This window comes from Protopterus annectens, chromosome 5.part1 (genome assembly GCF_019279795.1).
Source record: "Protopterus annectens isolate FY-2018-M chromosome 5.part1, PAN1.0, whole genome shotgun sequence".
Taxonomy (NCBI): Eukaryota; Metazoa; Chordata; order Ceratodontiformes; family Protopteridae; genus Protopterus; species Protopterus annectens.
Genome location: NC_056736.1, coordinates 748,852,003 through 748,872,204, shown reverse-complemented (window position 1 = coordinate 748,872,204; position 20,202 = coordinate 748,852,003). Strand labels below are relative to the sequence as shown.

At 39.4% G+C, this 20,202-nt stretch overlaps 1 protein-coding gene across 1 annotated transcript in view; it reads right to left on the bottom strand.

Annotated features, from left to right (window-relative positions):
- Positions 1-11,336: 11,336 nt before the first annotated feature.
- The window catches only part of LOC122803637 (phospholipase A2 inhibitor and Ly6/PLAUR domain-containing protein-like), a 210,806-nt gene continuing 201,940 nt past the window's right edge, over positions 11,337-20,202 (bottom strand). The window contains exon 5 of the mRNA XM_044073383.1: positions 11,337-13,026. Within this exon, the coding sequence (XP_043929318.1) occupies positions 12,830-13,026 (197 nt within the window). The 3' untranslated portion in view covers positions 11,337-12,829. The remainder of the gene's footprint in view (positions 13,027-20,202) is intronic.

Below are 20,202 nucleotides of genomic sequence, written 5' to 3'. Positions count from 1 at the left end.
ACTTGAACTTCTTTTCCCTTTCATACCCACTTACATCTGCTAGGAGAGCAAAGCACTAGAACGTCACATTTGTTGGGTCAATGAACTGACCTGAAGTCCCCGAATATAACGCAGTTTGAGCACCAGTCATACGTCTCAACTGCTAACAACTTTTTGCTTAATGTCCACATTTTTTCCTGTTAGTTGAGTTATTTTCTTCTGTAAGTACGTTCTAATTCAAAAACCTTTTTGCATCTGAAGTTTAAAAGAGCACCGTTTATGTTTGCGATGACTGCAGCTTAATGTAACACATGCATGTGACCTGGCAGCTGAACATACAAACCATCTTTGCAATAAAGCAAACGCGACCAAGTGTAATAGAAACAATCAAATGTAACCCCTGTAAGCACATAACCTTGAAGCAGTTTTGGATCTAAAAAAATCAAATGTGGCTGTAAAAAGCAGAGTAGCCCCTCTCTTCTCCTTGCGTACTTTAATTGCTTACATTAAGTATATCTGTTTGCTGCTAGCCCATTAACTAATTGTGACTATAAGCAGATCAAAAGCACATTAACTTAAATGGGCTGGCAGCAAACATACACTTAATGTAAGCAATTAAAGTATATGACGACAGCAAACATTGCTCATCCCAGCAAAGCAGGATTGCACAACATGGTGCACATGGACCAAAACACCTTGGTAGCAAAAAAAAAAATGTATGGTACATATAAGCAGGAAAGCGTCAACCATTCGGAAAATACAAATGTAGAAAAATATTTTAAAAAGTACTTTCTCAAGCAGATAGATAAGCACTCCTTCAGTGATGAGCAGTCCGCAGGTTGCAGTGACAAAGAAATGGAGTTCCTGGCTTTTAACAGCTGAATGGAGTGGGATGGACAACACAGCTCTTACATGACATCATGGGGGGGGGCATTCAAATATGGTAGTGCTGACATCAGTTTGGGGTAGGGAAATTTGGGACAACTACTGCTGATTTGTAGCAGTCCTGACGTCAGCATTTGAGAGACTGCAGCAATATTTTCAATGGCGTGATATCTTCATTTTCAAAGTAAAATTAAAACACTACAGAAAGGTAATGTGCTTTGGAGACTGCACATCATCTTGTAATAGGGAATAAAAGTGCGATCATGTTGAGAATATACTCCATTGTTTTCCTTTAAAGATAGATATCCATATATTTACTATGCATTACATTATATTGATCTCCATAAATTAACCTTAACACTGCAGTAGGCCTAAAAGTATAATTTTTGTTTTACACTGAAAAAAAATAATACAACTTTCACTGTTATGAACAGTTTATACACATTTCTGGTTTCTTAAGTGGTGTGCTGACTGTATCTGAAGAAAGTATCAGGACTAGTTAACCATAGATGGTAGAAAGTGGTCTTTACTCATAGTAATAATAAAACAAGAAAGGCACAGATAAAAACTTTTGTACGGAATTCTAGCTAACAACATTTTTAAAATACTCCAGGACATATGAGATGTTTATGTTTGACATCACATGGCTCAGTTTTAATTCAATACATGAGCATTAAGAACATTTTTCCTGATTTTTTTTACCTGTCTTGTAGACTGAATAAAAACAGGACAACAAAACCCATGGAATAAACAACTGTAGCTTCAGTCATCACTCAGACATTTTATTCTTCTTTATGTGTTCATTTATTTAACTGTTAGCCTGGTGGGTGGACTGGTACATGACCATTTTCAGCCATGGTTCACAGCATCTCCTGCCATGCTTATAGGCTGCTTCATATTAAAGATAAACACACTTAGCATGCACAAGATATCTAACAAAACGGCCAACAGACTGTGAATAATAGCAAAATATTTGGCCAGTCATCAGTGTTGCAGTAATTGTATGACAGACAGTATAAACCGAAACAATGAAATATTTATATTTTGTTTGGCTAACGTGATGCCTTCAGCTCAGGCTCAGGAATCTGGGCAGGAAAATACCGCATCGTTTTGTTCATATATGCTTGAAAATCTGCTGAATGCATGAGCACACACAGGCAGTTATTAAAATACCACATGCATTGCTGTATACTTTCACAAAATGATATGCAATTAAATAGAATCCACTTCACTTTTAAATGCTTTTCACCTGCTAGGATGTTGTTTTCCACAGTAGTTCTTCCATATATTCATCACTTCATTCTGTCGTTCATTGCACTTCATTTTAATCATGTATTTATTTATTTATTTTTAGGTTCATAGGTTCATACTAGGCTATCTGCCCTAAGGCATTTATAAGCCAAGCCAGAGTGTGTTTGGCTTTCGCCACCCATTTTAAATTAATTTTGCTATGCCCTTTTTCGAGGTTACTATACTGTGCCTCTGTCTAACAGTGACACAGAAGTGATACCCGGGGTAAACCTACAATCTCCCATCCACTCATCAAGATTCCTCTTGAAGAGAGTCAATGAGGGACTCTGCCTAACCTGGACTGGAATTTTATTCCAGAGTGAAGGGAGCCTCTGGGTTATGAATCTGTCCCTCCAGCATGTCCTATTTATTTCACTGCTGAGGTTCAAGTCTCTCGAGCACGTAGCTCGATGGGATTTGGATTTTCTGAGGTGCAGCATGTCCATTAATTCTGGGTTGGACATGGCTTTATACGTCAGGCACAGATCGCCTCTGAGCAGGCGGTATGCCACTGAGTAGAGATGGAGTTTCTTTAACCGGGCAGCATATGGCATCTGTTTAAGCCCTATGATCCTCTTGGTGAGGTACTTTAGGGGTCTTTCCAGTTGCTGCAGGTGTCTGGTAAGGTACATCCCGAAAGGGGCATTGTACTCAATTATGGGCCTGATGAGAGATGAGTAAAGAGGCACGATGACCTCCCCTGATCTAGATGTGAATCCCTTCATGATTAGGTGGGCTATATAAAATGTTTTTCTAACCACTTTGGCCACGTGGTTGTCAAATGAGAGATTGCTATCAACTTGGGTCCCCAGGTCCCTAATTAGTTCTTCTGTACTTAATGGATTACCACCTATGTGGTAATTTGTGGGCACTTTGTTTTTGCCAAAGGGGATGACTATACACTTTTTGGTGTTTAGCTTGAGGCCATGGCTCTGGCACCAGTTGTCTGTTTCTATGAGGCCCTTTTGGAGGATGCTTGTGTTGGCTGGAGAGTCGATTATGGTGCCCAGTTTGCAGTCATCTGCGAACTTAGTCAGCCACAGTCCTTCCGTGTTGGCCTGTACCTCCGAGAAATATATACCGAACAAGAGAGGTCCCAGGACTGAGCCTTGTGGGATGCCAACTGGTTTGGAGTCTGACATGACTCCAGCAATTCTAACCATGTGGGTTCTGTCCTTGAGCCAGTTTGCAACCCATCTAGTGACATAGGGGTTTATATTTAAGCTGGTGAGCTTATCTATAATGCCTGAGTGGGGTATTGTATCGAAGGCTTTTGCGAGGTCTAGGTAGGCTGTGGGGACTACCTTCCCCTCATCAATGGCCTTGGTGACTGTTTCAAAGAAATCAACCAGGTTTAAGAGGCAGGATCTGCCCTTAACAAAGCCGAACTGGGTAGGATCCAGTGTCTGTAGGTCCCCAATATCTTTATTTATGAGGTACATGATGATCCTTTCCATAGCTTTGCAGACTAAGCTAGTCAGGCTTATGGGGTGATAGTTTCCAGGATCCGTTGAGGCACCACCTTTGTGGAGAGGGACCACTGTTGCTGTACGCCACTCTTTGGGTACATATCCTGTAGTAAGGCTAAGATTGAACAGTAGTTTTATGTTTGGGTTTAGCTCTTCTTGGAGTTCATGTAGGACGCAGCCCAGGACACCGTCTGGTCCCATTGATGCTGTGTTTTTTGCTTTGGAGAGGGCAGCTCTTACCTGAGCATCTGAGATGTCAGGGGGGGCAGCACTCTGCTGGGATAAATATTTGCCTATTTGGTGGGGGGGGGGGGTTTGCGCTGAACCTGTCAGCTAGGATGTTGGCAATGTCTGTGGGTTCGGTGTATTTTTTGTCATTTTGAACTAATTCTGAGCATATCTGGGAATTCCCACCCAGGTTCCTAACATAACTAAAGAAAGCCTTGTGATTATCCTTAGTGTCCTGTGCAATTTTTCTCTCGAAGCTGGCCTTAGACGATTTTATGAGTGCCCGTAGTTTTTTGCTAATACTGATCAGAGATGCCCTCCCTTTTGGGATTTTGCTCTATCATGTAGTAGCTTCCTCCTTCTATTGTATAGTTTGTTTATGGCTGGGGTCCACCAGACAGGACATCTGCCTTTGGAGGATTGGGTCTTGGTTTTATTTGGGATTGCATGATCTATGCATTCCTGAAGGTGTTCATAGAATGCGTTTATAAAGGATTCTGCGGTCTGGGCCGTATTTTCCACAGGCCCGGGGGCTTTGAAGGATTCTACCTCAGTTTTGAGGAGTGTGAAATTTGCTTTAGAGAAGTTTTTCACTGTGGTTTTCAGGGCAGGGGGTGGAGTCGGGATGTGAATATCCAGTGAGATTAGTTTATGGTCTGATCTTACCAGTGAGGGATACACTTCTGGTCTGGAGCATAGAGTCCCCATGTTGGTGATGATCAGGTCCAGTATGTTTTCCCCTCTTGTGGGAGTGGTAATAAGTTGTTCCATAGCATTTGAGTTTATAAATTCTAGGAACCTTTGGGCTAGGATGTTGGAGCTAGAGTAATGCTCCCAGTCTATGTTTGGGTAGTTGAAGTCGCCCAATATAATGGTGTTTGGAGAGACCTTCACATTTTCCAGTGTTCTCAGGAAGGCCAAGTGGGGTTCCTGGGTTTGGGAGGGTGGTCTGTAGCAGGCTATAAACTGGAAGGCAGTTTTACCCACTGTTAGTTGCACATTGATAGTCTCTGATGCTTTGTGCTATGCCACCAACCTGGAGGTGTGGGTATCTTTGACAAATATTGATACTCCCCCTCCTTTTGTGGTACGGTCCAAGTTTTGGGGCTGAAAAGCATGGTATGAGGTATAACCTGGTAGTGCTGGGGTGCTCTCTGGAGCCTTGAACCAGGTTCTGTTACTGCACAGATATCGATGTTCTCCATGCTAAGGAGAGTTTCGAGTGCGTGCATCTTGAGGTTTAGACTTCTGGCATTGAGTAGCATTACTCTTAGTTTCTTATCCCTTGTGATACCTGTGGAGGTGGGTTTGTCTTTTGAGCCTTGCCTAAAAAAGGCACTATGGGGGCAGCAAGAGCCTTTGCCAATATCCGAAAGCCCAGGGGTGACAGGTGCAAGCCGTCCCTAGAGAAGCAACGTGGCTTGTCAAGCATGTCATCCCAGGCTGACAGGCATTGGATCCCCTTTGAATGACACTAATACTTAAGCCAATTATTGAAATTGATCATCTTGTCTTCATATTGTGGCATCATTGTTGGTGAGGGTAAGATGCTACTCAAGGTCAGGGCCATACCGGCCTGGGCTACATGCTCAGAGAGCTCCTCTATGTCTCTTTTCATGTAGTCCAGGGAGGTACGTCTCAGGTCATTCACACCAGCATGGACAATGACTGAGTCATATTTGTACTTGCCTTGGAGTGACCTGAGTGCTTGTGTTATGTGGCGGATCCTAGCGCCCGACAGGCAGCTCACCGTGACCTTCTCCTTGTTCAGCCTGGTGAGTGGGACGTCAGTGTGCCTGACGATAGAGTCACCTATTACAAGTGTATCAGGTGTGTTGTTTAGCCTTAAGGGCTGTGACTGTTCGGCCCACTGGCTTTGTGAGCTATGTGTTGCACGTGTTTTGTTTTGGGGTAGTGGTTGCTTGGGTGTCTGCTTTGGAGGTCTCTGCTGCTTAGGCAGATTTTTATTTAGAGCCTCCGAGTATGTTTTTGTGTGTTTATGTGTTTGGTTTGCTGTCGTGGTAGGTCTATGTGAGACTGGAATTGTAGTGAGTTTGGTTTCCTTCTCCTCCTGACTGTTTTCACCAGTACTGAGTTGAGAGAGCTTAGCCTCCAGTATGGCTATATGGTTGCATCTCTCACATGTGTTGGAATTTGTTGGGAGGAGGAGAGGGTTGTCTGTGTACATGAGACAGTTGTAACATTGCCTCAAGATTTCCAGATTCACCAGCTGGACCAGAGAGGAAATTGACAACTGACCTTTGGACATGCTAGAATAGTATTGGGAATTCCTTTATAATTGAAAAAAAAAGGGCCAATGGGGAATGAGGTACTCAAGGGGAGTTTGTGAGGGTGTAGTGCTTTTAATATTTTTAAGTGCTGACTTATATAATTGCTTTAGTGAGCAAGTGCCAGGTAACTTAAATGCAATGTGTTTCAGGTAACTTAAATGCAAAAACAACAAACAGTAACTTTCTTTCAAGTGAAACAAGGAAATAAGTACAGTAAGCAATGCAGATATCACTAGGGATCCACAGAAGTGCTGAAAAGCCGCGTTTTAGGTGGAATTAGCGTTTTAGGGAAATAACAAGCAAACAAAAAAACAGCATACAAATAAAGCTAGATTCAGCAGGCCTGGATCTAGTCTATGCTACAGCAAACAAGGTGTACCAATTTCAGTAAGAAACAGTTCAAATATGCAGGCACTATAAGCCTTTAACCAGAAATTCCCAGCTCAGAAGGGCAGAGTCCAGCCTCTCCTCCCACAAGAGTGCGGACCACGAACCTTCTTAATGTAAAATAACTGGCCTGAAACCCAAGTGCTTAAACCAGAACTAATACACTTTTAGAATAACAGACACTGAGCCCTCAATCAGCAGTTCACAACTTAGAAGGATGTAAGCTACCTGTCCTGCCACCACAGTGCAGGCCACAAACCTTCCCAATGTAAAACAACTGGTCTGAAGCCCAAGTGCTTAATCCAAAAGACTTAGAATGATAGCTACACTTTAATCAAGTTACTACCAAGCAGTAATAAATACAATTGAATACTTTAAAGAATGCCTGGATTAGTGCTCAAGTTATACAAACAAAGCTAGATTCAGCAGGCCTGGATCTAGTCTATGCTACAGCAAATAAGGTGTACCAATTTCAGTAAGAAGCAGTTTAGATATGCCAGCACTATACGCCTTTAACCAGCCTCTCCTCCCACAAGAGTGCAGACCACGAACCATTTTAATGTAAAATAACTGGCCTGAGGCCCAAGTGCTTAATGCAAATTTTATTTGCATTTGTTGACTGGGATAGTTTGCCTGATCTAATAGCCCCTTTCACGGAAGACCCAGGGAGAAAAGATCCACATATGACAGAGTATTTTTACAATTAAGATAGTTGCTTACATTAAAAATTATGGTACTAGTCATAATTTAGACACATATTGCCTAAGTATGACTTCACATTACGTACAGGGTATACAGAATTACACTAGTGATAGATCATTTTATATAGAATTTTCAATAATTCCATGAGGGGTGACACATAGACAAAAAAATCAGGAAAGGCTGAGCACTGAGACGGAAATGCATGAAAATGAAAACAGAACAAAAATGTTAAATTGCTGTGTGAACAGAATAACCATGAGCACTAAAAAGTCCACGTTACTTACTTCTCAGCCCATGCTATTGTTTGCAAATCTCTTTTCTAAAAGAAAAAAAAATCTGCCCTAGTAGATCACACAAGAAATTATGATATTACAATTCTTTCCAAATACTGTCAGAGCTCTGTAAAAAAGTTGAGATTTTACTGAGGGTCCACCTTCCAGGAAATTTGAATGAAAGTGTTACACATATAGTGTGACGTTACAGAAATATCGCCTTATTCCTATACACACAATTTATTTCAGATTTTCTTCTCATTTTACAGTACTATATATAAAGCAGGGCACATATCACAAAGAGAAGCATGCATTTAGTTAAAGAAACTTCACATTAAAGACACAACCAGGGGTGCCCACAACATTTTTTTCAGGGTGGTGCAAACTTAGAAGCCAGAGCTACATGTGGATAACCAGGAACTCCTGCTCTATTCCACACTGTAGTACAGAAACTGATGGCATCTCTGTGGATTTATAGTGTTATGAAATACAACTTCAACAGAATTGTAATATTGAAGTTTTTCATGCAAAAATTATAAAGTTTCTAGGTAACTCTAATTTTTACAAACAAAAACTGAGCATACTATATTGTTGTAAGTTTAGACTTGTGACTCCTATGGTGGAAATACAAATTGCAACCGGTAACTGTGGCTGCAGAAATTGTTGATAACTTTAGTGATGAAACAACACAGCAGTACCAGGCAAAGGTGAAACAACAAAACCAAAAAAGCAGAAAAGCACCAAAAAAATGCACAAGGATGACTCCAAATCGTAGTTTTTAGTGTAGTCAAAATTTAATGTTCGCTAATTGTCTAACAGACTTAACTAGTCATGCACAGTGCTGAAAGTCTATCACCTGTCATTGTAGACTTAACCAGGTCTTGCCCCGTTGCAGTGCTAAATGATCGTTCAGTGGAACATTCAGTGGCTGGTAAGGTAAACATAATCAGAACTGCTTGCTTAACAGCAGGAAAGGATTCACAGTGTTGCAACAATTCAGCAAAGTCCTCTGTTTTGCCACTATCCGGACCCTCAGTATGCCAATAGTAAGGCCAGTTCATCATCTCATATTCCAACTTGACAATATGATATAGTTCATTACCAAAGGCAATTTTGTTTTTCTGAATTCTTCATGTTCTAGCTCTTGTATTATTTTAGGATGCTGATAAAGCAGGTTGAACTGAGCACTGTTACTGCTGGAAAATGCCACACCAATGAAGTAACTCTGTCCTGGCAGATCATAAACAGGCTGCTGTAGCTGCAATTCCTTTTTGGAAAGAAAATCTGCTTTAACAAGTCTCGAATCACTGCATATTATTTCACTGATATATAGAGACCTGATTCTGCTGCTAGGAAAGCCAGAACAGAAACTGGCTGAATTTGCTGGGGTAAAAAAGTTGGCATCTATATGGCAGTGTAGTTCGATTGGCTTGATCCTTGGATAATTAACAAAGAATACAACAGCAGTACCCGAAGAGTAAACATTCACTGTAGCTGCCCACCTGACTTGCAGAATGATGATGCCAGCATAATAAAACGTGGGCACCTTGAGATACCAGTTTCAGCAAAGATGTGAAAGGAAAACTAAGTATCCATCTGTGGTAACACAGTATACACCATCTGGGAACTTAGGAAAACTAAGTATCCATCTGTGGTAACACAGTATACACCATCTGGGAACTTAGGAAAACTAAGTATCCATCTGTGGTAACACAGTATACACAGTCTGGGAACTTAGGAAAACTAAGTATCCATCTGTGGTAACACAGTATACACAGTCTGGGAACTTAGGAAAACTAAGTATCCATCTGTGGTAACACAGTATACACAGTCTGGGAACTTAGGAAAACTAAGTATCCATCTGTGGTAACACAGTATACACAGTCTGGAAACTTAGGAAAACTAAGTATCCATCTGTCATAACACAGTATACACCATCTGGGAACTTAGTAAAACTAAGTACCATCTGTGGTAACGCAGTATACGCCATCTGGGAACTTAGGAAAACTAAGTATCCACCTGCTGTAATACAGTATGCACAGTCTGGAAATGTAGGAAAACTAAGTATTCATCTGCTGTAACACAGTATACACCATCTAGGAACTTAGGAAAACTAAGTATCCATCTGTGGTAACACAATATACAGTCTGGGATCTTTGGAAAACTAAGTATCCATCTGCTGTAACACATTATACACTGTCTGCAAACATAGGAAAACTAAGGGTTGGGAGGGTGGCCTAATGGTTAAGGTGGTTTGCCTTGCAAACACAAGGTACAGGGTTTGAGTCTCACAAGGGACAATTGGCTAGGCTTAAAATGGCTCGCAAGGGCAGTTAGCTTAGTACTAATCTATGAACCTATGAACCTATAAGTATCCATCTGTTGTAATACAGTATACACAGTCTGGGAACTTAGGAAAACTAAGTACCATCTGCTGTAGCACAGTATACACCGTCTGGGAACTTAGATGAAGGAATAATGCATATTGGGTTACTAACAGGGCCAGACAAAGGCACTTAATGTAAAAGTGATTATTGTGAAAAGCACAAAATTGGTAGTTATGGAATTGAATTTATCATACAAGTGGCTCCTGGATCACCGTACCTACTGTGTGTTGTAGTAAAATTAGTAGAATACTTGCTGAATATAGCATTAATTATTAAAATAATGAAACATTTTGTGCATGAAAATATATATTGTATATGTTGTTGAGCTCTTGAATTGTGTCCTCATTTGATGGCACATGCACAATACAGAAAACTAAGTACCATCTGCTGTAACACAGTATACACAGTCTGAGAACTTAGGAAAACTAAGTACCATCTGCCGTAACACATTATACACTGTCTGGGAACTTAGGAAAACTAAGTATCCATCTGTGGTAACACAGTATACACCGTCTGGGAACTTATGAAAACTAAGTATCCATCTGTGATAACACAGTATACACAGTCTGGGAACTTAGGAAAACTAAGTATCCATCTGTGGTAACACAGTATACACAGTCTGGGAACTTAGGAAAACTAAGTATCCATCTGTGGTAGCACAGTATACACAGTCTGAGAACTTAGGAAAACTAAGTACCATCTGCCGTAACACAGTATACACAGTCTGGGAACTTAGATGAAGGAATAATGCACATCGAGTTACTAACAGGGCCAGACAAAGGCACTTAATGTAAAAGTGATTATTGTGAAAAGCACAGAAGTGGTAGTTATGGAATTGAATTTAACATACAAACGTCTCCTGGATCACCGTACCTACTGTGTGTTGTAGTAAAATTAGTAGAATACTTGCTGAATGTAGCATTAATTATTAAAATAATGAAAATGTTGTGCATGAAAATATTATATATTGTATATGTTGTTGAGCTAGTGAATTGTGTCATTTGATGGTACATGCACAATACAGAAGTATAAACCTGATACAATAATTGATGTCAGTACTGCATTAGCCAGAAACTTCAAATTACTGTTGTCAGACAATGTCATCAGTTTCAAAATTTTGAATACTGAAGATTGAAAAAGTCTGACAATTTTTTAATAGTCATATTACATATCCAGTCAGTGAAGGTAAGACTAACCGGATATAATGGTAAAAAATAATGTACAGCCTAGAAATGACAAGACCTAGTGCCCAGCATAACAGTGCCACCAGCATTGTATAAACATGGGAATTTTCACAACTTACATTCATAGGTTCTGAGTGCATAAGCGCATTTTGTTTTACAAAAAATGGAAAGTAATGGCCAGCAAAATTATGGAGCTGAAATTTGTATAACTTCTAAATTTTATAATACTTTCCAGGTGAAACAAGACTCAGAGAAAGAAAGATTTGTATTGAATTTTAAATGCAGATTTATTTCATGCCAATAAACAGTAATAAAACATCTGATTTAAATGTTAATTTCAGACACTCCATAAAATAATTTTCTTCTGTTCCAAGACCATCCCCATCATTTCTTCCAGATATTTTCAATTTCTAATTTGAAGATTAACTACTTTAATGCCTCTAGAAGAAGACAATGTAACCTATTACTATGCAATGCAACATGCATACAAATATAATATATATTAAACACAAAAAAATACTTTAAAATAATTATGCTACCGGCCCTCAAAATATGAAACATAATCTGCATTTCCAATACTTGGAATCATAAATCAATATAATAAAACAATCTTTAGAGTTTTTAAATAATAACAATTGACTGCTAACATCCTCTCGGGTTATTCTGAAAAGACCAAGCATACATGAAACCAAAATTTAAAAAAAAATAGCAGATTTTCTCATCAGCCTTTCCATAGTAAAGCTGGACAGGGACAAATTAATTAAGTAAGAATAAATGCTTTAAAATATTCCAGGCCAATGAATCACCCTTGCTTTTTCATGCCTTGCTAAATTAAAGTCATGAGTTGAACAGGACATCTGGTAAATAGAGCTCTGAAAAATGATGCAACTTTAGGAATTCAGGCTTATTTTATAAAGTTTGCAGACATAGTAGCCATCTGCCTGACTCTTCTGACAGATTTCTGATGGTTAAACTCCCACTTACAACATAGTGGAACAAATCCAAACATTTTAATTAACTGTATCATCTGACCATGTATTAAATCTCTGTGAGGGTACAGACAGCTATAATAAGCTTTGTGTGGTCACTACAGATTGTTAAAGCACTTCTCATGTCAGTGCTATAACAAAGGAATTCTGCAGCCTGCACTACACAGCCATCTGGTACCCCTGTGCTCTCTGTAAGGGAACATGTTTGTTTCATGACAGCTTATAAGCTGCAAACCTTTTAAAGCTGGCAACAAGTTGTTATGTTACTACATTAATAGATATGTGTCTTATAAACTTTCTATGCTGTTATTAAGAGATCATTAGATGTTTGCTCTATAAGCCAAAATATCTAATTTCTTCTATTTGTGGCAACTACCTTATTTATCTCTTATTTATCTTTGCAAATCAATTATAAACAAGAAGGCTTAGATAATTTTTTACCCAACACTGGAAAGAAAGCAATTGTATCACAGCACAGCATATTAAAATTTCAATGGCATTATTTTCTGCATCCAGGATTTATATATGTAAAAGATTAACTGCAAGCATAATTAGATTATGAGTTCATTGCCTGTATTTTGTATCTCATTAGGAACTGTATCAAAAAATACAAATGATATGTGAAAAAGAGCAGCTTTCCTAAGTCAGTGAATATGATTTTAATGTTGAGCGGTGATGTACTGAAAAATAGGTTCCCATTAACGAAACATTGAATGTACACATTTATCACATACCAAAGGTACTGTACATTATGTGAAATGATTTATTAAAAGAAGACTTTTATAGCAAACATGGTTGCACTTGCTAGAAGAATCATTGTGCTGTGGGTGATACTGCTTCTGTAGGTGTCCATGACGCCAGAACATTGTGCATTTTCTATATTTATTGAGATGTAACTCAAAGCTTGCTGAACTGCAGCATCACAAAAGTCACGAGAAGAACATCCGCTAATGTAAAAACTACCTGAAAATGGCAAAACAAATTAATGTCTTGGTTTGTGTATATAAAGTTTTATATTATTATTTAAAAAACGAATAAACAAAAGCAGATTGCATGGTCACTTTAAGTCAGTTTTACGAAGAGGTATTATAATCATCGTAATCTAAGAGGTATTATAATCATCGTAATCTAAGTTTGCTTCTAGCAAACAATATTAACAATCTCAAGGAACTGCTCATAAGAAACAATTGCTTTCTTGGTTTTGGTATTTGAACATGCCTGCACACATACAAACATACACACATGCAGAAAATCAGCATCATGATTTCAGTACTGGTGTCCCTCATCTACTTATCCATGGCAGCTGGCAGCATGTCCCTCATCTACTTATCCGTGGCAGCACGCAGCTGCCCTTCTGTACTTTTCCACCTTTACTGTACACATCCCGTGTCCTCCTAAATCAATCCACTGAATCAGTCTTTACCACCCGTTTCAGCAATGCGTTCTATGATGTTCATGAGTAAATACTAACCTGCCCCAAAGGGCCATGAACTTTCCATTTATGAAATGAAGACCTTAAACCATTATACCAAACTCAACCCTTATCTACCACCGTTATGTGGAAAATATATGTCCTTATGTCTAAGCAGAATTTGGTTATATCTGGTTGCTGACTATGCCTCAAGCCTACACACCATCCTTCCCTTTCATCTTTGTTGCTCCTTCACAAGACACCTGAATAGTTTAATGCAATCTGATCTTGTCCCCCACCCCACCCCCTTTCCTCTAAGGAATGCATCTCTGTCTCTCATAGGTTAATAGGATCATAGGAGGTTAGTAGGCTATTGCCCCTAGGGCCTTTATAAGCCTAGCCATGTTATACCCTTGTTCCCTTATTGACCAAATTGTGTGGTCTATATCTGCAGTGCAAGTCTATGATCAGCACAGCCTGCCCTTATCCAAGAGGGACATAGATGACACCCCTGGGGTAAATTTATGGTCTCCCATCCAGTTGTCTAAGTTATGTTTAAATAGGGTCATTCAGGAGCTCTGTTTTACATGAACTGGGAGTTTGTTCCAGAGGAGTCGCAATCTCTGAGAGACATATCTGTCTCTCTAGCATCTCCAGTTCTCTTTTTGTCTTCTTCCGCTTTGTGTTATTCATAATTCCCATCGAATTCCTCCTTCTCTTCCCTTTCATTTTTGTCTTCCTCCTGTAAGGCCCCAGACTGGAAGCAGTATTGCAGATGAGACCTTGCATGCATTCAAAAGAGCATGAGAGTCAGTTTGCTATCCATGGTGTCTTAACAACTTGGGATACAGTCTAGCTTTCCGCTGACCTTATCTGTTGTTTTTTTGTTTTTTACCCTGGTGATTTGTCCCATCACTAACTATTATCTGAAATTCTATTTGTTGTTCTCTGTATCCAGGAAATTATTTTATACTTCAGCTACATAACCTCGAGTCTGCCCGGTAGTATCCTGTGTGGAATGAACGTGATGGTTTTACTGAGTCCAGGCCTAGGTTATCAACTAGATTACATTTATAGATGTCCCCAGTTTGACCATCAAAATTTGTATAATGTTTGTCTCAAAGGATGTACTATTCTGCAGTGAATGGATGAAACACTGATGCCTGTAACATTGATGCATAAATGTCGGCAGGCACCTGCACATGCTCTGAGGATTAATCTGAAATCAAGCAAAACAAAAGGCAAGTGTTTTTGCAGGGGGCAAGCCCACCTGCATGCCCTACAATACCTGCTAATTATTTATGCTAACTCCAAGATTGCACAATCCCTGGGAAAGGGCATATTCCCTTACTAAGAAACTGTCAGTCACAAACAAGTAGACCATCTGTCTCTATTCACCAAGGTAAGTTTACCAAACAGATATTGCCTTTTGAGCATTTTGCTCAAAAATACTAAACTCATCTAGAATACCTGCTGGCCAGAAACGTCACACAGGGTAATGTCCTAGGAAAAGCCATTCTCTAAAAAAGTGATGGCTTTTCCCTCAGTGTCTTATTTATGATTTTTCCTTTTACTGGGGTCAGAATTCCTTGTCTGTAACTACCACGGGTGCTTTTTGTTACTCCTTTGTGGAGTAGCTTGGTTGCTTAGTACCTACAGTGTTTGGGTATCACCCCTTCGGGAGGAGAGTCTGTGAAAGAGTTGATTAAGAGAATATTTAATTCTGGACAGCTTTTTGAGATTCCTTGCAAAAGGTATGTCATTTGGTTTCTGGGCTTTGTCACTCCTTAATGCCAGGAGATTCCTTCTCTGCCTGTTTTTGGTCTATTCCCCCAATTTAAATATAATAAACTCTGGAGTCTGTGTAAGTAAAAAAGTAACAAAAATATCAGAGACTCATGAGAACTGCACTATACAATGGGAAATGAGCTGTAGGAAAACGCTGCTCCTAAATATAAACACAGAGACTGTATCTGTGCTAATGATAGCAGAAAGCAGTAACTACACCCTTGAAGAAGAGTGTTACTTTTATACTAGGAGGAGGAAGAGGACATGGATTTATAGCTTTATGCTAGGCAATTGGTCCAGTAGACCTTTAGAACAACTGCAGTTCCTACCTCTTGCTTCCACTGTGTATAAAGGCCTACATTTAATTTATGTCTCCTCAGTCCTTGATAAGGTTGGCATTAACATGATAAGGGGACTACTTGATGCGGTGTGTGAGCTTGCTCCATGGTTAAGGGATTGCTTGGGAGAGATACCCATCTTTCCAACACTTGCTATTAATATTTTTATGTAAGTTTAGGTCCTTATTTTAGGTATTAGTAAGATTGTCATGTTTTTGAATATATATAAGACACCTAACAAAACTGGGCTCTTCATTGTGTTACAGGCCAAACAGAGGTCATTGTATAAGAGCCTGTAGGATACAAAGTACAGTGATGGAGCTTTTAGATGTTTTGTGTAGCTTTAATAGCTCATATGCAATATTTTCTTTTCTGCACAGGAACTTTGAGATTCCTTAAGTTGTGTAATATGTTTGGATGTATACATGCTGTATATGACACAATATTGTATTACCGGCCTGATTAGGAGGAGTAGAGGAGGACAATAACTTATTTGGATCTGGAGATCTGGAGATACGTCTTTAGTGATTAGTTGTGTAGGTGGAAGGATTTTATAATGACAGGTGGTATATGGTGGTCAAAGAGAGTTCATTTTCCATGATTGTGCTAATGTCTCTGGTGACAGTATCAGCTTTGGCAGAGTGACCTCTAGGTGGTACTGGGGTGTTCATGCTTTCAAAATGGTACAGTACTATGTATCTAGCATTTAACTTTAGTCCAAGATCTTGGTACCAGGAATTAGTGTACAATACTGGTATTTTCTAGCAAGATTAATGGCCACTCCAGGCTTACACTCACCTGTAATCTTTGTAAGTCAGAGACTATCCTGATATGAATATGGACATCAATAAAATAAATGCTGAAGACTGATGGACTCATTAAGGAACCCCATGGTACATCATTAGTGACCAGCCTTTAAGACTAGGGTGTGCCACCGACCTTGACTATTTCAATTCTCTCTTTGTGCTAGTTAGGTATCCATTGGACCATGTGGGGGTTAATATTAAAGCGTATGGCTTATTACTCATACTAGGACAGTAATGAAGGCCGTAGTAAGGTACAGGTATAGTATGTGCCATTTGTCCATTATGTAGGGTTTCAGTTACCTTCTCAAAGTTATCCACTACATTTACCAGACAAGGCTCATCTTTCATAAAGCCAAACTGGTTTGGGTTGAAGGTATTTAGGTCACTTTTATCTTCGTTTTTAAATTCTATGATGATATGCTCCATTAATTTATATACAATTCTGGTAGGACTAATTGGTCTGTTGTTCCAAGGGACAGTGGTAAGGCCACCATACCACTATGGCCATTCATTAACCTCAGGCATATATCTTCTGGACAGGCTAACACTGAACAAATTTAAAACACATCTGTGAGGTTGCATGTTATATTGGCCAGGAGACAGGCAGTATGGTGTTGCATCCCAAAGAGACATACTTTGGCGAGAACATTTAGGATTTGTTTCAAGGTAGTACCTGCGGCAGGCAGGAACTGAATGATACAGGAGGAAGCAGAGAGAGAGTGGCTGGTGAAAAGTTAGAATTACGCATATTAGGTATATGGCTGCTTTTATTATGGATTCCCTGGGTAAACAGAACTTTTGAATTTCTTAAGAGTAATCTCTAAATACAGTGGTGCTAGGTGCAGTCTTAGGCTGGGTTCGAAGGTTCATAGACAAGTACTAGGCAATCAGTCTACAAATTACTATAAGCCCAGTCAATAACTTGTGGTCAGAACCAAACCCTGTACTTTGTATCTGTGAGGTTAAGAACTTAGACATTATGCCAGCCCCCCTCCCACCCTCATTTCCTCAGGGAAAAACATTACAGTGCGGTGCTCAGATTTGATCATGGAGAGAAAGACTATGGGATTAGAGCAGATTGGTGCTATGTCATTGGGGACCTGGTCAAGGAAACTAGATGCCCTAGTAGGAGAGAGTACCAACTGGTCGAGGCACATGGCGTTTACATACATATGTTGTTTGTGGTGTATGTTCACCAATTTCATTAATAAACCATTGTATATATTTGTTGTTTCCAGTCTATGTTCACCAGTTTATGAATGAGTAGTTGAAATCTCCCAAGATTATAAAGATGGTCCAACAGTTAGGGACTCTAGTTTGTTGAAGTAAATGTCATATGTTGTGAGAGATATGTAAGGGGTTCTGTAGTTGGCAGTTATATGATACTTACCTTTATACCTTTCAACCTCGCAGTACTAGAAATCTGGGTAAAGCCAGAAATAATGGTGGGACAAAGGCCAAAAATTAGGGCATAATTTAAATATTGCTCCATGAAACTTAGAAAGTTGCTAGAATAACAGATTTTGAGCTAGAATGCATTACCATGCATTTTCTGATGGGTATGAAGTCTGGAATTCAAATGTCTGTCATTACTTAGTGACTTCAATCATTAATTATTTGCCCAAAAATGCAAACATTATGAGAACCAGGTCAATATGAGGCAAAAATCTGGGCAGTCTGCAAAGGATGGATAGTTGAGAGGTATGCTTGCCTTCTCTATGGACACTAGGATATTTTGATTTTAAGGGAGTCATCTTGCTGGATTTGTCACATTATGTGACTGTAGATTAATATGAATATACCTTATACAGATACGGACCTTCCCACATCACAAGAAATGACTGATAGATGCTGAACCTAGGTATGGAGGGAGTGTTATCATTACACTGAAACCAAGTTTCAGTAATTGTACAGTTGCGTAAGTGCTAAAGATTTAGGAATTCCCCAAGAGCAGACATTTTTTGTTCAGGTTTCTAGCATTGAATAGTGCCAAATTTATGCAGACACAATTTGTATTTGCTAAGTCAGAAGGACTAGGAGATCATTCTTCCTAAAAAGTGCCCTGTGGGGATAAAATCTATACTTGCTAATATGCTAAAGTCCTGAGACAAGAGGTGTATGCTGTCGCTGATGAAGCAGATGGGGCTATCAACCCATCCCCTTCCAAGATGACACAAATGGATCCCCTATGAATGATGCCACATACTGCATCAATTATTAAAGTCATTTTTTTCTGTTTGTATTCCAGAACCTTCTATAGTGAGGGAAAGATGCTGCTCAAGACTAGCTGCTGTCCAGTCTCAGTCACAGACATTGACAGCTCATCCACGAGTCTTCTCATCTCCTCTAGGTTGGACCATCTGTGATCAGATCATTCACTCCCACCTTGGCAATGACTAGAGCATATGTGTATTTTGGATGATGGGATCTAAACCATCCTATTAACATCACAAAATTTCACATCTAAAAGACAGGTAACAAATTACTTTATCCTAGCTCATTCTGGCTTGAGAGACATCCACGGGTCCAGCTATAAAGTCACCTATAACTAGAACCATGTCCTGTAAGGCAATCCGTGCTGATTTCACTAAGGGCTTTGTATATAGGCATGATACCCCTTGGTAGGATGGGGGATGGTGGGTGTTGATGTGGGTACATTGGATGTATGATCTCTCTTGTTTGGAGGACGGATGGTGGGTACATTGGATAAGGGGTGTACATGATGATGAGATCTGCATCTTCTAGCTCATATTGTCCAAAAAGGGGTGGGAGAGATTGTTTCAGTACTTCAGCATGACAGGCGTTTATAGTCCACCTAATAATTAGGCTACCTTTCCTCAAGCTACCTTCCAAGTACAGCAGATTATCGTTCCGTTCTTTAGTAGAATTGTCCAGTTGGTTAATATTTGGATGCATACTGTTATGATAGTCTTCTAAAGTGGTTAATCTTTTTTTTTCACATTTTTGAAAATGTGTCCCTAAGTCATAGAAGGTGTCTTAATGTCCTTGTTTCTGTTTTCTGAATCATAAACAGAAGTGCATAATAGAGCTAGTGTTTTTTCTATTATAGCAATGAGTTCAGCTATGTTATTGTGAGATAATAGATAGCTGCCTGAACTAGAGAGGTTGTCTTAAAAAGTAATAACTCTCTCAAGCTTCACATTAAAACAGCTTTTATCATTTAGAATAAAACTTCTTTTCTTCTGCATATGGACTGTGATTTGACAGTGATCTTTTAAATATCCTGACGATATATTTTAGTTTTTTGTTTTTGTTTTTTTATATTGGGGAAGTATAACAGCGATCTAAAACCTACATTTGGTTTACGCTAACAAAGGTTTTTCTGAACTGAAAGGTGGTGTAGAAGTCGTTCCTGTTGGATGGATGGTCCAAACAAAGACCATGAGCTTCTTTCACTATAGACAAGCCCAGATAGTTTGTCCTTTACTACCAGTAGTCTAGCAGTTGGTGAAGAGGATTAAGGCTGTGAGTTCTTAATGAGATACTTCCTGTGGTACAGGGTTCGATTCCCTTAGTCTTCATTTGACTACTCTGTGATCTTGAGCAAGTCACTTAACCAGACAGTGCTTTGAGGCAATTGGGGATTTGGGCTAGGCTCACAAACAGTCTCTTGGACTGCATGGCTAGTAAGTATCTATGAATGTAAGTGCAAAACCAATAAAAATGTTTCCACACTGAATACTTATCATTCACTGGAAGTTGCATGAAAGGAACGCAACTGACAGCGAAGTGATAACTGATTACATCTTCATCTCATATGAGTAATAGTTCATCT